The sequence below is a fragment of the Mixophyes fleayi genome, chromosome 5 (genome assembly GCF_038048845.1).
Source record: "Mixophyes fleayi isolate aMixFle1 chromosome 5, aMixFle1.hap1, whole genome shotgun sequence".
Taxonomy (NCBI): Eukaryota; Metazoa; Chordata; class Amphibia; order Anura; family Limnodynastidae; genus Mixophyes; species Mixophyes fleayi.
The window spans coordinates 27130170-27149934 of NC_134406.1; the positions used below are offsets into that span (position 1 = coordinate 27130170).

The following is a 19765-nucleotide window of genomic DNA, read 5'->3' on the forward strand; positions in this document are numbered from 1 at the left end:
CGCCAGGTTTCATGGAGGCTCCACAGAACATGGTCCATTTGAACCTGGATTCCTTGTCCAATCAGGAGGTAGTGTAGATTTCGCACCAATCTCCTGAACCTTAATGAACAGTTGAGAGTAAAATTACAGCCAGATAGTCACGGTTCCATATAGTGTCTGACTGTAGAAATTATTGTGTGCTGTTCTCTTTATGGCCACAAGCTCCTTTTAGTCTGTACACCCCATAATAGTGGGCATCACACAGGTGACATTTTCATGGCATTTGACACAAGTGATACATGCCTTAAAAAATTGTTGCATACATATATATTCTTCCCCAAACGACAATGGCATGAGCTCAAGGTAGATTTCTATAGACTTACCAGAGTACCAAATGTTCTGGGAACTATAAATTGTACTATATTGTATTTATCAACTGTCATCATTGCCACTCCCTGACTGTGCAGGTAGTCTGTGATGCAGACATGTGTATAATGAGTATTGTGGCTGGCTACCCTGGGTTATATCATGACTCCTATATCCTGCACAAGTCAGCCTTGTATGGCAAGTTTGAGAGTGGTGAACAGTCGGAGGGATGGCTATTGGATATGTATACTGGCATTGTGATATGTATGTAAATGTCTGTTTATGCGTAACATGTATAAAGTGCATAATCAGATTAGGAATTAAAATCTTTTGTGTCGTTCCAGGTGATTCAGGATACGGATGTCTTTCATTGTTACTAACACCTCTGTTGAAGCCACGGACTCCTGCACAACATAAGTATAATGAGTGCCACATAGCCACTACAGCTGTGATAGAACATAACTTTGGTTTCTTGAAGACCAGGTTCAGGTGCCCTGACAAATCTGGTGATATTCTTCTTATTCTCCGGCCAAGGTCTCTGATATTGTGTTAGTTTTCTGTCTATTGTATAATCTGGCTTTACCCCAGTTTATCCCTATGGTTATTGAAACAGACAGCGAAGACGCAGGTTGCCAAATAACATCTGGTAACATGCGAGCAACAGAGGGGGGAAGGCAACAGAGGGGGGAAGGCAACAGAGGTGGGAAGGCAGACCAGATAGGCTCTGATTGATATGAGTTCTTCTCATGTCAGTGTGTGTATCTTTGAGTACCCAGATTTATGTGAATGTGAAATTGTGCAGCACGATGGCTAAGTGGTTAGCACTTCTGCCTTACAGCACTGGGGTCATGAGTTCAATTTCCAGCCTTATCTGAGAGGAGTTTGCATGTTTGCCTGGGTTTCCTCCGGGTGCTCCGGTTTCCTCCCACACTCTAAAAGAAACAAAAACATGCTGGTAGGTTAATTGGCTGTTAACAAATTGACCCTAGTCTATGTGTCTGTCTGTGTGCGTGTCTGTGTGTTAGGGAATTTAGACTGTAAGCTCCAGTGGGGCAAAGACTAATGTGAGTGAGTTCTCTGTACAGCGCTGCGGAATTAGTGGCGCTATATAAATGAATGGTGATGATGAATTGTGGCGAATTTAAAAGTGTCAACTATTTTGTTCATTTCTTTTTTTAGAAATCAATAGTTATCTTTGAACCACTCAATCAAGTGTCTTTTTACCTGGACATTGTAAGTTCATAACAACCTTCAATAATAAAAAAAATATATTCAAATCAAACACATATGTTTTATTCGCAAAAATATAAAGATAATATCAGATATTGCTGGTGTTAACGGTTGAAATAAACTTAAGTGATATCATCTTACAGAACCTATTATAAGAATATATGCATTGTACAAGACATTACAATAGATAGTTTAATCTCTGATAAACTCTTATGGATGTAAAATAGATTTTTCCATGACCTTATAAACCATCCCATAAATGCCACAAAGATTGAAAAGAAGGAGTACAGGTTAGCACACATTTGCATGATATTGTATTAAACATTTAAAATATAATATTAATTATTATTTGCCTCTCCTTCTTTTAGCCAATGAGGCCTCTACCTTAACACAATGCCTCTACCTCGTCTACCTCTGGTGCACACAGAGCCTTATTGGTGTGTTTGGGCAGAACTAGCAGAGGTGCTACAAATACTGGTTTGTCCAGCACTAGAAGATGCGGGTATTTGTGACATAAGTAAGTCCTGTATTTCTCTTAAGGTCCCATTAATACCATTTAAAATGGCACGCATCTGGCCATTATGCACATTGCTTAATTAAAAAGCATTGTCTATATGATTTAACACACTGTTACTAGTATGCTGGTTTCTAATGCGACGCTTCAGCTGGTGTATTATTTGCCCCATTCATTGGGATTGACTGTCCATGTACTCCTATTGCCTCACCTGAAGGCACCTATAGAATGTGTAATTTCAGTGGCTGGGTTTGGCTGGGGCTGATCTACACTGTGCTGCTGTGGTGTGGGCACTTGTTCTTGCACAGATGTTTGACAGGTGACATCATATAAGTTCAAAGTGATTAATGGGTCGTCCTCTCTTTCATCAGGTTCGGCCACTTCAGAGGGCAGCTCTGCAGGGGCAGCTTGCATTGATGTTTCTACAGTACAAAATAAGGGTAAGTATGATCTCATACAAGCATGAACATAGATTAGTTAAAATAAAGTAAAATAGTTTATTTTGTTCTAGGTAATCTCGCCAGTAATCTCAGGAGGAGGACACTGGCGTTCTGGATGTTGCATGTCTTGACCGTGGGTTTAACGGACCTGTGGATGCAAAAATAAAACAAGAACATAGTACAATGTGTGATGCATTTTTTTCATTTACGAGAAAAGCACAAAAACAGACAAAAAAAAACAAAACATTTTTTAACATCTTTGCCATTATTGAAAAATAGTTTATTTATTTATGTTTTACTCACCAGCTTCTTAGTACGGTGGTTGTCTTGTGTCATTGACCTTTATTCCTTGAACCAGCTCTTGGGGAAGGATCTAGCGGAGCTCATCGTCATACTCTGTGAGTTCCATTCTGAGGGATGGACCCCCAGCTGTCCTTGCCGTTGCCTTCCTCTCCTCAGCCAGCTTATCTGTTAACTGCCTTTTTATGTCTGAGAACCTCCTCCTACAGTAGGACTTAGACCGTTTTAAGGGCCCCACTGCATTAGCCTTCTCACACACAGGGGGCCCATAGTTGCTTTTCTTGCCTCACAGGGGTCTTAGCAGCCGGGCAGGAGGGCCACCATCAGAAATTGTGGGGCCCAGTACAATGAAGCAGGCAAATGCCCCCCCGATGACCCCTCCCCCGATGAACCAGGGCCGTCTTTCCGACTGGGCACGATGGGCAGGGGCCCAGGGGGAAAGTGGGCCCAAGGCAATGAAAAAAAAAATCCTTTAGACAAAAAAAAATAAAAAAAAATTACCTTTTGTGGTCACGATCCGGCTCCCTCCCTGGTCCCCTCTTCCGTGAAGGGGGTCGGACTTAGGCGATTGAAAGGTAAGTTAAGGGGGGGCCCTAATATATGTGTGTGTGTATATATATATATATATATATATATATATATATATAAATATATATATATATATATATATATATATATATATATATATATGTGTGTGTGTAAAAAGTGATTATATATAGTTACACATATAATCACTTTTTTTTTTACATAATATATATATATATATATATATATATTAATATATATATAATATAATATTAGGGGAGAGGGAGGGAGACACTTCAGGCCTTAACTTCCGGAGGACAGCGGGCAGAGCCGTAACTGTACCTCAGCACTTAACTTCTGCAGTGGAACGCATGTGCGTTCCACCGACAGGAAGTTCGGCATTTGGAACGCAAGTTTGAGGGTTGGTACCCTCATACATGTTTTCTGGGAATGTCCCAAACTCAGGCCACTGTGGACAGAGGTTTTTCACCTCATTTCCCAGGTTACTAAAGTCAATGTATTCCCCTGCCTGGCTGTAGCATTATTACACTTATACCCGCCCTATCTCCAATGCCATAATCACTATGTTACTGGGCATATTCTCATTGCCACTAGGGCAGCCATAGCTCAGGATTAGAAGTCTCCACTACACCCCTCACTTTCAAAAATTATCACTAAAATACAACATAGTTATGCGATAGAAACCATTGGCTTTAGATATTCAACTGCTGTAACTTCTCCATTGATCAAGTGGATCTCATGGCATAAATTATATTAGGAACATCTCCCTCTACAGAACCCTCAATAACTGATCAGACCTCTGAAAATTCTAATGTTATTACGTTCCCAAACGTGCCATTTTCCGAAATGTTTATCTCTAAATATGTCTCCTTCCTTCCCCTCTTGTCCCCCCCCCCCTTCCTCACTTTTTATATCCCCTCTATTTCTGGTTTATGTCTTTATTCTGTATAGTGTCTTTATGATACGTTAACAATGTAAAGCACAAATCTTTGATATCATTGATTGTTATGTCTGTTATACTTTACCTAACTTCATAAAAATCAATAAAAACTTTTAAGTTAAATAAAAGAAGGAACTTCGTACATATACTTTAAATTAGTTTTATCATATTTTTAGTTCCAGAATATATTAATTTATATGATATTCTGATGCATAGTCTTCATATAGCCCACAACAGAAAGAGTTAATCAGAGAAATATCTTGCGGTATAATGTTTAACCAAATTTTCTTCAGATTTAGTAGTAGCACACTATATGATTAATAAGAGGGGGATTATCTTAATATCATCATCATCTATTTATTTATATAGCGCCACTAATTCCACAGCGCTGTACATAGAACTCATTCACATCAGTCCCTGCCTCATTGGAGCTTACAATCTAAATCCCCTAACATACACAGACCGAGAGAGACTAAGGAGAATTTAATAGCAGCCAATTATTCTATCAGTATGTTTTTGGAGTGTGGGAGAAAACCCACGCAAACACGGGGAGAGCATACAAACTCCACACAGATAAGGCCATGGTCGGGAATTGAACTCATGACCCCAGTGCTGTAAAGCAGAAGTGCTAACCACTACGCCACCGTGCTGCCCACAGCCACCGTGCTATTCAACCTATTGTATACTTGTCACAAACCATTTCAGTCTTGGTGTCATCTGAAGCCCAGAGGTCTAGAGTAAAATTGATTTACAGTACTATACAAGAGACATGCTAGGAATTCTGATTCGCTGACCTTTTTCAGATTGGCTGCAGATATGAGCCTAAAGAAACACAGAAAGGGTTAGTCTGATGATGTATTGATGAACTTTGATGCTCTGCAGGTGTTGGAGGGAAAATCTGTCCTTATAAAATCCAGTCAGTGCAAGGATCCCTTGCTAGATGATTGAGTCTCTCAGACCAATGTCCAGCAATTATTTTGCCTGTAGCCTGATCCTGTTTTGTACTGCTTGATGCAAGGTTAGAATCACATAGGCTACAGATGCAAGTACCAGGAAGCTAGTGTGTAACACTATCAGTGGCAATGGGTGCAGGAGAGGTTAAAAATTATAATGTGAATCCCTACAATCAGCAGTAAGAGGGAGATATACCTGAACTGCATAACAGATCTGAGGAGCAAGCAGAGTGCAAAATAGATGAAAACCTAACACACAACCAGTGATTTCTTATGCGGATGATGGATATATTCTATTGCAAGTAACAATGCTGTACCTTCCGGCAGCTTTTCAGCTTCCATCTACATTGGGACTTATGATTACTATTCAGGGTCAGTGAGTGCATTCAGCTTGATACAGTAGTAACTTGAACTTATATGTTGACCAGCATGAACGTTTCTTTCTTATGTGCTGCTAGTTACATGAAATCCAAATACTGATGTTTTATGAGTTATTTGCTGCCTTAAAACTGTGTACTATTAACACAGAACAAATGGGCTTATCTGCAGGGTCTTTTTATTCTCACTTGAAAATGCTGGGCTTCTTCTCTCATATATGCTTTATTGAAGAGGAAGTTATCACCATCTTACAGGATTTTCAAAGCTGACCTGGTGGCTGTGTTCCGACTTTAAATGGGGACTCGGCTGATATGATAGCAAACAGTCACTGGGGGTACCAAGAGAAGCAAGATGAAGTACACGAACATGGGTCCAGCCCAGCAGTAGACAGTAAGAAGTCCAGTACACCAGCATGGGTCAGAAAACAGTCCAGCAACAGTAACAAAGTTCCATAAACAGACAAGGGCCAGAATCAGACAGCAACCAATGGCAATACAAGTTACAGCCACGGGGAGCTGGTATGGGGAATGCTATAACTGGCAGACTTTGCCACTGGTAGCCGCTGGACTCTAAGCTTTGCCTAGAGCATGCGCGGAACGCAGTGAGTATGTAGAAACTGCGCTGAAATTTGCAGCGCCTGATTAAGGGTCCAGGCCGTCCTAAGCTAATATGCTTGTGGTGCCCCCTTGCCTTCAATGTCCTGTCCCAATATTGCACTGCCAAGAATTTTGCACATACCACCTCCCTAACCCCCCCAAAAAAAGTCCTGTTCCCTAGGCTGCAGTCTAGTCAGCCTATTGGATAATCAGATCCTGGAAATTTGTGAGCTATTATCTGGGGCAAAATATGCAGCTCTATTTCTAACCTTGTTTGTGTTCATTTCATTTGGTTACGGGGTTTTCATCTGCATGAAAAAGGCTTAGAGTACAAAAATGTGTATTTTATTTTCTTCAGTTTTCAGGGGAACAAGAAATAATACTATTTACTTTGCAAGCTATATCTTCCATATAGAGCTGTAGGAATGTAAAGCAAAACATGTTTACTAAAAAAAAATACAAGACTTACATCAGATACAGGATGAACAAAGGGTTGCTAGAGGGAAGAAAATTGTAATTAGGAACTTTCAGCATCTCCTACCAATTATTTCTTTTAATACCCCAAAATAATATTTTGCTACTTATAGAAATACTACCGTTTAATCATCAACTATATTAAACCAGACCTGCTTTTCTCTTTCACAGCATACGTCTTCACTTTGTCCCACATACAAAAGACCCACAACTGACATTGTTGCTATTCTGTGTAGCCCACAAAGGATATAGTCACTTACCAAAAACACAGTAATCATTACTCAGCACAGAGTCTACGTCACTGAAATCTTTTACTTTACTTTACGTTTCTCTCAAAGGCTAAGCCGAAATATTTCCCAAAAATAAACCTTGACCGTGTTTCTAAAGTCGATTGATATACAATATTAAAACCTGTAAAAACACTTATGATTCATGGTGCATGCACGAACCTTCTTTCTGTAATATTTCCCAATTACCAGGCAAGTTTCTTCTGATGTTCCCACTATCCAATAAATCAAGACCATTCATTTCATGCACTGATTCATTAGTGATTTTGTATTGTATTTGATCATAACCCTTATTCATAAATTTGCCTGAAAATATTTTCCCGAATACCAAATGTACTGTCATTAGTGGCTTTCCCTTTAAACACATATATTGAACTTTGGGGAGGTAGTGAAATAAAATTTAGGATGAAAATATCTGTAGATAATTTATTCTGATTTCTCATTATTCATACATCTAGGAAGTTAGTTTCTAATTAGCTTAATAATCACACTTGATTGATGGTTACAATTTAGTAACCTTCTTAATCTCCAAATTTGTAGTTTTACACACTAGCCCTATTTTTTTTATATATATCTTGATATATTTTGCTACTAAACCGTACTCCTCTCTTGCTCACATTAATGATCTCAACATAACACTTTGTTCTACAATGGGAATAATATTGACTCAGATAGAAATTCAGACTCCCTCGTTGTGACGCAGGACCGTAGGAGGGGCTTCAATATAAAAATTCTCTAGACTGTCCCACTCCTCACCTCTTATCATCTGCTCCTCTGAAGACAAGCTCAGGTCTGTAATAGCACAGTGTATCTATCTTTCTACCTTCTGTATTATCTCTATACTCTTATTATTGATATTTAAAGCGCCAACAGACTACGGAGTGCTGTACAAAGTAAGTAGAACATACAGGGTTTTATAACAATGACATGATTTTAACATTTACAGAAACATGAAACAAGATAGTAATGGGAATATATTATGTCATTTTATATATGTATTGTGTCAAAATTGTTTTTAATGCTGAAAAATATTTATATCTTTCATGTAATACTTTGTAATTACTTATCTGTACGTGAGTAAAAACTTAATTATGTTTTTTTTATCTTGTTTACGTTTGTCCATGCTTAAACTATAATAGTTTTTTGTTCTTATTTATCAAATAATCATAGTATTTATTTGCAGGAAGCATTAACACATTTCTAGAGTAGCTGTGGTGTTGCAATCTATGAATGTCTATATTATATTATATTTATATTATTTTTGGATGCTATGCAGCAGAATTAGGTAACCTGTGGCTCTTCAGCGATAGGCTGCCTGGGGCATGCTGGAACTTGTAGTTCACAGCAGCTGGATAGCCACAAGTTGTCTACTTCTACTATGACTAGGGGACACTATACAACACATGGGTGAAGTTTCTGAAATTGGAAATATATAATTTGTTGATTGGCAGATTAAATCTACAAGAAACAAACAAATTGCAATAATTATGTCCCAGAAAGATTTGTTTTCACACATTTTATGTATTTAGTTTTAAGATAAAAACTCACTGGTTGTTAGACACAATTATAAATGAGTACAAAAGCGTAGAACAAAGGTAACTAGACACATGTACAGTATACTGCATAGTGTTCTCTTGTTTACTGGAATGTGCATCAAGATTCAATAAGTGGATAGTTGCAATACTGAATCACACAGAACAACAATCAAAGGCAGAATAGTACAATGCATTTGTGAGATAGCACTGAGTGCTCCCCGGCCTTTATCTAGGACTCTCCAAATAATCAAAGACACAACTCAAACATGACTGGCTGCATAAAAATCTTTCAAAGGAACATCTCAAACGCATATATAAGACTACAATTGCAAAATAATGTAAATAGACATTTCAGCCTAGAACAGTAAAAGACAATTTTATACTTTTATAATTGGTTAAATGTCAGTCATTTGTTAACATACACTTATTAAGACAACATAAATTATAAGTCGTTATTACAATTGTGGGTCTAGAGGCACAGTACACAAGCCTTTATGTCATGCGCCTATTTATGTCATGCTCCTGATTAACTGTGCTGCACACAATTTAGTGTAGCCAAATGGTGTTGATTGAGAGGGCAACACATATTTGCTCCTTATGATGAGGGCAGATCAGCAGGGGCAAACACAGGATTTGTAGAGAGGGGTTTCCATGCCACACCGACAGTGGGCGTGGCCTGTATGCTTTGGGATGTGGCTATAATTTTAGACAGTCCTTGGCTGCTCTCCAACTCTTCCTATCCCCATAATATACATGGGCAATGCTGCTTGCACTACTGTTAGGGGCACACAGCTCTCCCTTTTTGAGCAGATCTGTGTGAAGCGGGACATACCTCCCAACTGTCCCTACAATCAGGACAAAGTCCTGACTGAGTGTGTCAGAACAGTTGACAGACTGTCCTGCTCTCTCCTACCTGTTCTTGCTGCTTTCAATACTTGTTGGGGAGAGATGGCTGTGAACAGTGCAGACAGGAACGATCTGCACACAACCTGCAAAGTGGCTGGTCCTGGAGCAGGGTCCAGCCACCTCAAGCATACAGTACCCCAGGCTGGGAGGGGGGTTTCCAGATACTAGGAAACTCCCTCGGTTTGCCTATGATTAGGGCTTTACATAAAGACTAAAATCTAGACACATGTGCTTGTTTCTGTACATAGATGAAAAACAAACATTTGGTTTTGCTGAAAGAGGTATTCTAATCCACATAAAGGGGTAGAGAGAGAGCACCTTAGGGGTGGTCATTTGCAGCATCTAGTTGCATTTCATAGTAGAAGCACATTACAGTTGTGACACAGGTGTAATCTTTTATTGTAATGAGTTATTTAAAGCTGCAGGCCCATCTAAGGAGAGAGGGGCGCATTATAGCTCTGCCCCCTCTTCTGAGCCCTTGGTTAGTTTCACAATTTTGCCTGAAAGCCGCAGGTTGTGTGATGATTTGGCTGAGAGTGTGTGTGACCGGGAGAACCAATCAGAAGCTGTGATCACAGACATTTGTCCTCCCACTCCCACCCCTGTACTCCAGACATTTGATAGCAGTGAAGGAAAGTGCTCACCACTGTAGGTGCTATTAATGTAGCCATATGTGAGGATTCGATGAGCAAAATGTTAGGTGAATAAAGTTTAAATTAATTAAGGGAATGGTCCAAATTTAATGCAGTGTTCACATTCACATGAATCACAAGACCTTAGGATTTTGTGCAGAGCATCTTCGCAGATGAACATAAACTAAGGGAATACTCGCAGACTCCAATGTATTTGCATGGTGTAGAAAGAGTAGCGCTCCAGAGCCCGGTTTGGGGCCCCTTCCCATTTCTGTTTGTCAAAATAAAAACTACATATAAATGGGTTAGGATAATATGGGCCCCTCAGTGCCTACTGGGCCCTATAAGGAAGTCTAGGTTGCCTAATGGATGATCCAGCTGTGTAGGGCTCCCAGCATTTTAAAAAGTAAAACCGGGACACCAAAGACCTGATTCATGTTCGAGTGCAACTTGGACGTAAGTTCCGTGTTTGAAAATGCATGTGCACATTTAAATCTGGGTGGAAGTACACTCTGGCTAAACGTTACTTGCCATATATATTTATATTTATATATATATATATATATATATATATATATATATATATATATATATACACACACACACAAGGTTGCAGGATACGCCCATGCATATGGACATTAAAAGGTCTCATCAAAACACAGAACATTTTTATTTTATCAGTGACAGTATAATAAATTAAAAAGGTGTATATTTTCAAAAATAAAACTTTTTTTAATAACTTTTTTTACATTAACATAAATAAAGATGACTTCAAGGCGTACAGTACATACAATACGTTTAGTCTATCTTAGTTGCATACAGTTGTTCTGTGATAACTACTGACACGCATACATGTAATTTTTAATTCCGATAGTATGCCGTGTCCGTCATCACTATCATCCGGCATTACACCTACATTGTAGCCAGCGTTACATACCTATACACCACTCTAAGGGCTATATTTACTAAACTGCGGTTTTGATAAAGTGAAGATGTTGCATATAGCAACCAATCAGATTCTAGCTGTCATTTTGTAGAACGCACTAAATAAATGAAAGCTAGAATCTGATTGGTTGCTATAGGCAACATCTCCACTTTTTCAAACCCGAAGTTTAGTAAATCTAGCCCTAAGGGTCCATATTCTTTCAGTCATCCAATTACTGTGGTCTTCCAGTATGTACAATGATCAGCCAGCTGCACTAACTGAGCAACGTGATCCCTCCCATTTAGTCACCCAAACTGGACACATATATGGTTGCTGGGATCTGGTCATATATGGGCAGTTTATCAGAATTACGTGTCTGTCACCTTAAAGACAAAATTGTTTAATTCTTAGGCCTGATGTCTTGTCCTTTCTTGCAGATACTCTGTACAGTGGATATGGAATCTGCAGGGAGCAACTGGTATCTCCAGCTGATCTACCTACTCATGGTGACCTCAATCTATGCCAGATCGGCTTATCATAAAGAATCTCACGGACATATGAACTCCGGGGGCCTTGGAGAGATTGACCATGAGTGCTGGGAAGCAGCAACACGCAAGCTGGTGGAGGTGAAGAAGCTGAGGGTGGCGAATACTGTGATGGGCCTTTGGGACTTCATGATGTACTTAAAAGAATCAGCTAATCCCAAGCATAATGCTCTCTTTGATGGGTTAGCGCAGGACTTTTGGGACATGTATGTAGATTGCGTCCTGTCAAGGTCTCACGGGATGGGCAGGAGACAAGTGACTTCTCCAAATCGTTCATTTTATCTACATAAACCAGCGAAAGGTAACTGTCTATTGACTCTCTGAATGGTTCAACATGGAGTTAAACTGTTCCAGAAATTGTGTAAAATGAACTCTAAATTCTATTAAAAAAATACACTTTTAATTTAAATTTCCAAATCACATGCAACTTAGCAGAAATGGGTACAGTTTAAAATTTCAGATTTCTTCAAAAATATCTCCACTTTGATAGAACTGACCTAAAAATAACTCCATGAAACAATAAAAGACCAAAATGTACTCTAAATGGGAATGGTGTAAACTGTGATTATGAACAACTTTTTAGCCTAACAAAATACAATGTAAACTACTCTTATACTTGAAAAACAGATTTTTAACAACAATTTGATGCATCCTCCTCACTTCCGAGGTATCTGGATTGCAAATTAGTACAAAAACAAATCTTTACCCCGAATTGTAATCAACTACTTCTCCCAGGTATAGGGATACTAAATATATTTATTTTAAACAAGACCTGATAACGTTGTAAGGTTCAGGGACAAGGCTGGACATTATAATTATAAATGTGTTTTTCATCCTCGTGTTGTGCTGCTTTAATTTAGGACCACAAACAGGCATTTGTAATTGTTGCATTGACATACAGAACTCCCAGCAGAGCCTGATTTCTATCAGGAAGGGTTATCAAGCAGACCACAGGTCCTAACTACTTACATAATATCAGCAATAAAGCAATTTTGTTATATTTCGTAACGGATAATAATGTGCAAACATATTCTGATGCATCCTGGTTGGGAATCAGCATTTAATTTGATCCGCCTCTCTGCACAAGTAAAGGTTAAAGCTTTACTACCACCTACATGCAGCGCCGGTGCTAGGGTCCTTGGCGCCCTAGGCACAGTGTGAAAATCGCCGCCCCCCCCCCTTTAAAAATCGCCGCTGCGCTTCCCTCCCCATGTCTTTCTTTAACTTACCTACATGAAGCTGCTCCTCTCTGCTCTGTCTTATCCCCTCCACTCACAGACACTGTCGGGCCGTGATGATGACATCATCACGGCCTGTCACTGTCAGTGAGCGGAGGGGAGAAGACAGAGCAGAGAGGAGCAGCTTCATGCAGGTAAGATTCATAGCCCCTTCCCTCCTCTCCTCCCCGTGGATTTCCGTTTTTTTTTAATTTCGAGGCGCCCTGCAGAACCCAGCGCCCTAGGCAATTGCCTAACCTTGCCTAATGGGAGCGCCGGGCCTGCCTACATGTAATATTGTACCTCTACTCCTAGCTAGGGCCCTGGGGAAGATGTCTGCATTCACTATTGTAGTGTATAGTGAGCGGAGAGAGTACAAGGGGGAGAACTCAGCCCACTATCTGTTTAAATAGACTTGATAGATGTTGTCTAAAATCTTACATTACTTGACTATAAAAATATGTTTTCTTAGAACAAATATGTATAGTATACTATAGGTAGCTATTCTGTATATACAATTCATTCAGCAAATGTTAATTGATGGAAAAACACACTGTAACTGTCTTAAAATGAATTGGACCACTGAAGCCTAAAATTAAAATTTTCAAATATATACTATGAACATAAAATACAGTGTTCAGTGTTAACATGAAGTTAAGACCCTGATCTTACTACCACATCAGTACTTTTAATAATGCTCTATTCTCTTAGGAGCATAATATAAAGAAGTGATAAGTTATGTGTATTGAAACCAAATTAATGTCATTTCAATCATAAAATAAAAAAATACGATCTGTGAAGTAAAAACTAGGCTTATCGGGGTAGATTTATCAAACCTTCTATAAAGCAGTGTTGCCCATAGCAACCAATCCAGTTCTAACTATCACTAATCTAATGCATTCTAAAAAATGATGGCTAGAATCTGATTGGTTGCTATGGGCGTTTCCTTCTTAGATGGCTTGATAAATTTACCACATCGTGTCTTAATGCACTAATGGGTTTTGAACCAGTACATTGGGATACATTTCACATAGCTCCAATTTATGAGAGCGAGGACCAGATGTACAGGTGATACACTGATGTGGCTTTTTTACATATGCAATCTTGCACATATTTAGCATAAGTTGACAAAGGCATAGTTTGCTGGGGTGTAACGTAGGAATCACACTTGGACTAAATCATATGAGATTGCAGTAAATAAGTGGTGCTATTTTTTGGGTTATACATGATTACCAAGGGGTAGATTTTTCAAACTTTCTTAAAAAGGAGAAGTGTAGGTGTTGCCCACAGCAACCAATCAGATTCTAGCTATCATTTATCTAGTCCAGCCCAGTAAGTGATAGCTATAATCTGATTGGCTGCTATGGGCAACACCTCCACTTTTCCTTCTTAGAAGGTTTGATAAATCTTCCATGTGTTTTTTATGCGTCTTTTATCCAGTTTTCACTTGTTGCAAACACCTGAGAAATGGATAAAAAATTGAAAAGTTGTGAATGGACCCCAAGGTGAAACAAAAAATTACATGATGGATATAATAAAATACTTTACAACAAACTGTGACACGTATCAGTTTTATAATGACTGTTTTTATCTTTTCTTTATTAGGTGTCACTTTTTATCAGCCCCAGGATTTAATGTGAGGAGTGAATGGGAACATATCACATTAGGAGGCATTCTTTAAACGTAGCAGTCCAAAATAAGTCTCTGTTCGAGAAGGTTACTACACGGCTATCTCTGAATATATATTTCTATACCAAGGTTGCCTTCTTCAACTGCTGTTTATAATGTATTTATGTGAGACAATCTCTCAGGTAGGGCTGCTGATTCCACCCACCGATTGTACCATGTCATAAGTTAACGTGAACTTAGTATACAGTCACATTTTTGTATGATCAAGAAATCTGAATATTGCTGCTGGAAACGAGTTTGTCATTAATAAAGGTACATAAAATGCATGCAGTATTTTATCAATATATAATTTATTTCTATATCTAAATGAAATAAAGATGAAAAATATTTTTGGAATCCAAGAACTGCAGACATTGTGTGATCCATGCATCTTTCCAAGCATTTTTTTGTTTTAAATATCCATTTTCACTGAATGACTACCAAATCATTTTTGAAAACAGTGCAGCCATCGTCTCCTCACTGCTGAGGCAGCCATTTTGTCGGCTGCAGGTTCAGGAAAGTGCAGCCTATCAAATCACCAGGAACTTGTGACATCACTGAGGGGTGGGGCAAATGGGTCTAGATGAGGGGGGGGCACTTTAAGGTTTTTACAGAGTGCTACTGCAATCAATACAAGGGAGATTAAAACTACTAAACCTACAATTCAAGTTGGCTTATATAAAATAGGTACTAATAAGATTCACAAGTTCATGTGTAAGTCTGTGTACGAGCTGGGTATGTGTAAGAGCTTTTCAGAACTGAAGATATTTCATAAAGGGTTATAACCATGTAGGAGCATATTTCTGAAGCCTCCCGGGGTTCTCTTTCTTGAGAATTGTACAAGGAAGGGCTCTGATGACATGATTCACTGTGAAATGCATCATCATGACCCTGACTCTCTCTCTCTCTGTGAGGGGTGGAACTGTGATGACGCAAATCGCACCATCACGCCCCCCTGCACTTGTATACTGGACCTAAAATAGGCAAGTAGATTTGGAGGTCAAGAAGAAGTGTGAAATGTTACATATATGTGTCATGGTGCTGGCAGCTCCCAGGAAAGAACCACTTGGCTGGGGTATCGGTCAGAAACAGACCATTTCTAGCCAATCCAATTAGTCCTGACAGGACTGGTAGTGAGGTACAAGCTGAAGTCAAAGGATTGTAGAGGGTAGAATAGTGGGAGCGAAACCAAAGTCAAGGAATTGGAGAAGAGAGTAGTGGAGGATGAAGCCACAGTTGAAGGAAGGGAGAAGGTAGAATCGTGATGTACACTTCAATAAAACAATGTCTTCTTCAAAGAACAAGCAGTGAGATCAAAACTTTTCCTGCAAATGTTTGGTAGAACTGAGGGACTTTTAAAAGCTACAAACAGGCGAGATGAATTGTTCTGATTGACTTGACTGTTTCACTGACTGCAGAGTAGAGGAAGCTGTGCAAAAGTACAGGTGACAATACTAGATGGCTGTTCTAGCAGAGTGCTGATTACAGGAATGAGAGAAGGTGTTTGTAGTTGTCATTGTGAATCTGACAGCTGTCATCTGGAGCTTGTGAATCCTCACAATATGCTTGTGAATGTTACTACTTGTAGTTTAGATTTGTCTTGTATGTAGTAGGTATGCCTCATGGGGGCTTGGGTTTCCGGTAAAATGATCCAGGGCCTCCCAGAAAACACAGTGAGATGTATTTACTAATCCTTTTCATAGGTGTAAATCTGCACTGACACCAGAGCAATAAATCAGACATTTGCTGACCTAGTCTAACTTTCCCTTGCCAGATGCAACCTAATGTCTGATTGGCTGATATGATTTTACTGCAGATTTGCACCTTTCAGAAATATATTCGTAAAAAAAAGTTCATTCTGCGGTAGTCGGAGTTACCTCTGGATTGGGTATTACCTCCATTGTGTGTTTTTTTTTTACTCTTTATTTTAAAAATGATCAAGTATTTTTAGATAAAAAAAAATAATAGGAGAATGGGCCAGGGAAGTTAGGATTGGTTCCGTTGTTTTATATGTACTTAATGTGATTACTCCCCCTATTCAGACTTACCAAACTCCCCTTTAGCCCCAGCCCACTCGAGCCCCAATGAGGCTGGTTGACTCATGTATACATTCCAAACATGTAATGACATAGTTGCCAATATTTGAAAATAATGAGCAGGGACTCTTTCTGGCTGATGAGGTGCATGTAATCATGTCACACGTGTATGTAATCATGTCACACGTGTATGTAATCATGTCACACGTGTATGTAATCATGTCACACGTGTATGTAAGCATGTCACACGTGTATGTAATTATGTCACACGTGTATGTAATCATGTCACACGTGTATGTAAGCATGTCACACGTGTATGTAATCATGTCACACGTGTATGTAAGCATGTCACACGTGTATGTAAGCATGTCACACGTGTATGTAAGCATGTCACACGTGTATGTAATCATGTCACACGTGTATGTAAGCATGTCACACGTGTATGTAATCATGTCACACGTGTATGTAATCATGTCACACGTGTATGTAAGCATGTCACACGTGTATGTAAGCATGTCACACGTGTATGTAATCATGTCACACGTGTATGTAAGCATGTCACACGTGTATGTAAGCATGTCACACGTGTATGTAATCATGTCACACGTGTATGTAAGCATGTCACACGTGTATGTAATCATGTCACACGTGTATGTAAGCATGTCACACGTGTATGTAATCATGTCACACGTGTATGTAAGCATGTCACACGTGTATGTAATCATGTCACACATGTATGTAAGCATGTCACACGTGTATGTAAGCATGTCACACGTGTATGTAAGCATGTGACTATGCAGATCCACCACGATCCACCATGTTTACTAAACCTAGTTATAATGTGTTTTTTTTTGCAATATAAATCATATTATATATTGTAGCTATATTTATAGGCTAGGTATATAGAGATTTACCTAGTCTACACTCTCTTATTAATGTGTGCAGGGGGCATACGATCACTGCTAGCCATATACTGCAAAGAGAGAACCGCTCGTATCTATCCCCCCTATTATTAGCCCACCTCTTGCCAGTCCTCTCTATGTTGCCCCCTCCACTCTACACAACAGAAAAGTAATGTGGATGTGTCATGACAGTGATTGCACAGCAACTCTTATTATATTGTCTATAAATGTACAGAGGATGTCTTTTATTATCTCAGCAACACAAGTCATAAATTAATAATGATAAAACACAGCTGTTTGCTGTACAGCCTTCAATATACTTTCAGAATATACATACTTGTCCTACGCATCAATTGAAGACTTAAAAAATAAGAAATCATAGTGTTTTGAGATACCAAATAAGTATGTGTTGATCTATTTTAATACAGAAAAACAAAGTTTAATATATTATTATGTATCTGAAGATAGAACACTGACAGGCACTCTCCATTTAAAGATGAAATAGGGGTTCTTTACTCCTGTTTAGACCCATATAGGGGCCTTTATCAAGGACAAGAATATACATCTTTGATGAAGGTCCTTATTGAGACCGAAACGTTGGAGTAGATGCTCCTTTTTCATGTTTAAATGTAGAGTGCCTGTAGCTCAGATAATAGTCGTCGTTCTGGGGAATAGGGGATTTCCACCCCTATCTGCTACAGGGATGGCCACATTATATTAAGGGGGGGAGGGTTGTATGGAAAATGATGACAGCATTAGCAATGATGCTATGTGTAGGTATGACTCTTATCTCAGCCCACAGGACACAGTTTGAAATGTTTCTCGACAGTGAACAATCCATTATTTTTATTGGTGCGTCAGTGTATGTACTTCATTCATCAGGCAGCTGCAAGAACTTCCTGAGCCTACAGTAAACAATAATCCTCTTTTGGGAGCAATTCATCATCGCTCAGGACGACATTTTCACACTTCTGGTTTTCTTTGGGGCTCCACCCCGGATTGGGAAACTCTTTAGGGCGAGGTCTGTATCAGCGAGTGACCCTCCTGTTAGTGTAGATGGTGTGTTCTCTACAGTCACAACAGGGCCACAACCAACCTACAAAAACAGTGGGTGAAATGTCAACATTTCACCTCTTAATAAACAGCACATGTTAAACAGACATTTCACCAATCCTTTCATTACAGGATAGGATTATTCTTTTTTAAATTAAGAGCAGTTTTCTGGCATAACAGTTTCTTTTTGCAATATGTCCAAAATTGCTGATCAAATCACAGGTCAGTGCCCGCTCCAACCAGGTGTGATCATATTTATAGTCACATAGGTATTATAGGCAGCTGTTGTTTGTGTCTCTTGTTCATATTTGAACAAGAAAATTTCAATTTACTTAAGAACATATAAAGGATAGCTCCACTCAAACCTGAAATTCAGTTTTAGGCGAAGTTCCATAAATTCTACATCATCACAGTACATTATTTCCCTGGGGTTTGTGTGCTCCACCCAATCCAGCAGGTCCCCCGATGTCTGCCCCAGTCCAGAAATGCTCTCCTAGCTCATTACTGTGACAGGTAAGGGGGGGTCTTCTGGATTGGGTGGAACCCCCGGAACCTAGGTAAGTTATATTCTTTGATAATGTAGGATTTTATGGAACTCCATCTATAAGTGAATTTTCAGTTTTGAGTAGAGTTATCCTTTATACATTTTCAAGGCACAACAACCTATGTTAAGACTAATTGTAACAAATCACTGATCAGTGAATGAAATTCAGTTTTCTTTTTCTAAACCGCTTAAACACCACCTGTCCTTTATACCTTTGTGACCCTATTTATAGGACCTGACCTGCGGGAGCTGACCTGTAACCTTATATGCAGCTTTGGGTAAAATTATCTTTAAGAGAGACTATAATAGATGGAAAATCTTAACAGCCCTTATTGGAGACAGTTCATCTTTTCGTACCGTAGTATTTAGTCGGGGGATTTGTGTAGAGTGCGTGATTGCATTCTGCAGTCTCGCTTTAGGTCTTGATGATTCAATGGACTTTTCCTGAAGTCGTTTTGCTTTCTAAAAAAAAAATAACATGACAAATAATTGGGATATCCAAAAACAAATGCTTAGTTTCACATATAAGAAAGGGGACTTCAGTTCAGTTGAATAATTAAAACATGTATGCAAGGGATTTGTTTGATATAATGTCGTCTTAGGTGTGTAGCTGATACTTGAAGGTTATTAGACAGAAGAGTGACGAATTTCACAGATAAAACATGATGCTACTGTAATATATAGGCTTCTACAAGCGGTCTGTCCAACTTGAACATGTGGATTGGAAAGGGTCTTTCATATATTGTTAATATACCTAACATGCACTGTTTCCTGATGCCTATGTAATATACCATCATCA

General features: G+C 39.0%; 2 protein-coding genes across 3 annotated transcripts in view; one reads left to right on the forward strand and one right to left on the reverse strand.

The window, feature by feature from the left end:
- The first annotated feature begins 7776 nt into the window (after positions 1-7776).
- FAM237B (family with sequence similarity 237 member B) lies at positions 7777-14716 on the forward strand. Its single transcript, XM_075211222.1, has 3 exons — positions 7777-7896; positions 11439-11847; positions 14369-14716. Exons 2-3 carry the CDS (start codon positions 11457-11459, stop codon positions 14401-14403), a joined length of 426 nt encoding a protein of 141 aa, XP_075067323.1. The 5' UTR covers positions 7777-7896; positions 11439-11456; the 3' UTR covers positions 14404-14716.
- A 3484-nt stretch (positions 14717-18200) lies between these two features.
- CFAP69 (cilia and flagella associated protein 69) overlaps positions 18201-19765 on the reverse strand; it is a 40438-nt gene continuing 38873 nt past the window's right edge. For both annotated transcript variants that reach the window (XM_075211901.1, XM_075211902.1), the window contains 2 exons: positions 19324-19428; positions 18201-18465 (listed from right to left, as the gene is read on the reverse strand). In XM_075211901.1, the coding sequence (XP_075068002.1) occupies positions 18319-18465; positions 19324-19428 (252 nt within the window). In that variant the 3' untranslated portion in view covers positions 18201-18318. The remainder of the gene's footprint in view (positions 18466-19323; positions 19429-19765) is intronic.

What these genes read in the sequence shown, in the direction of transcription:
- FAM237B (XM_075211222.1), top strand. Translation starts at nt 11,457, where the DNA reads ATGGAATCTGCAGGGAGCAACTGGTATCTCCAGCTGATCTACCTACTC. An exon ending in TCTACATAAACCAGCGAAAG is followed by an intron (nt 11,848 to 14,368) that starts GTAACTGTCTAT and finishes TTTCTTTATTAG; the next exon opens with GTGTCACTTTTTATCAGCCC.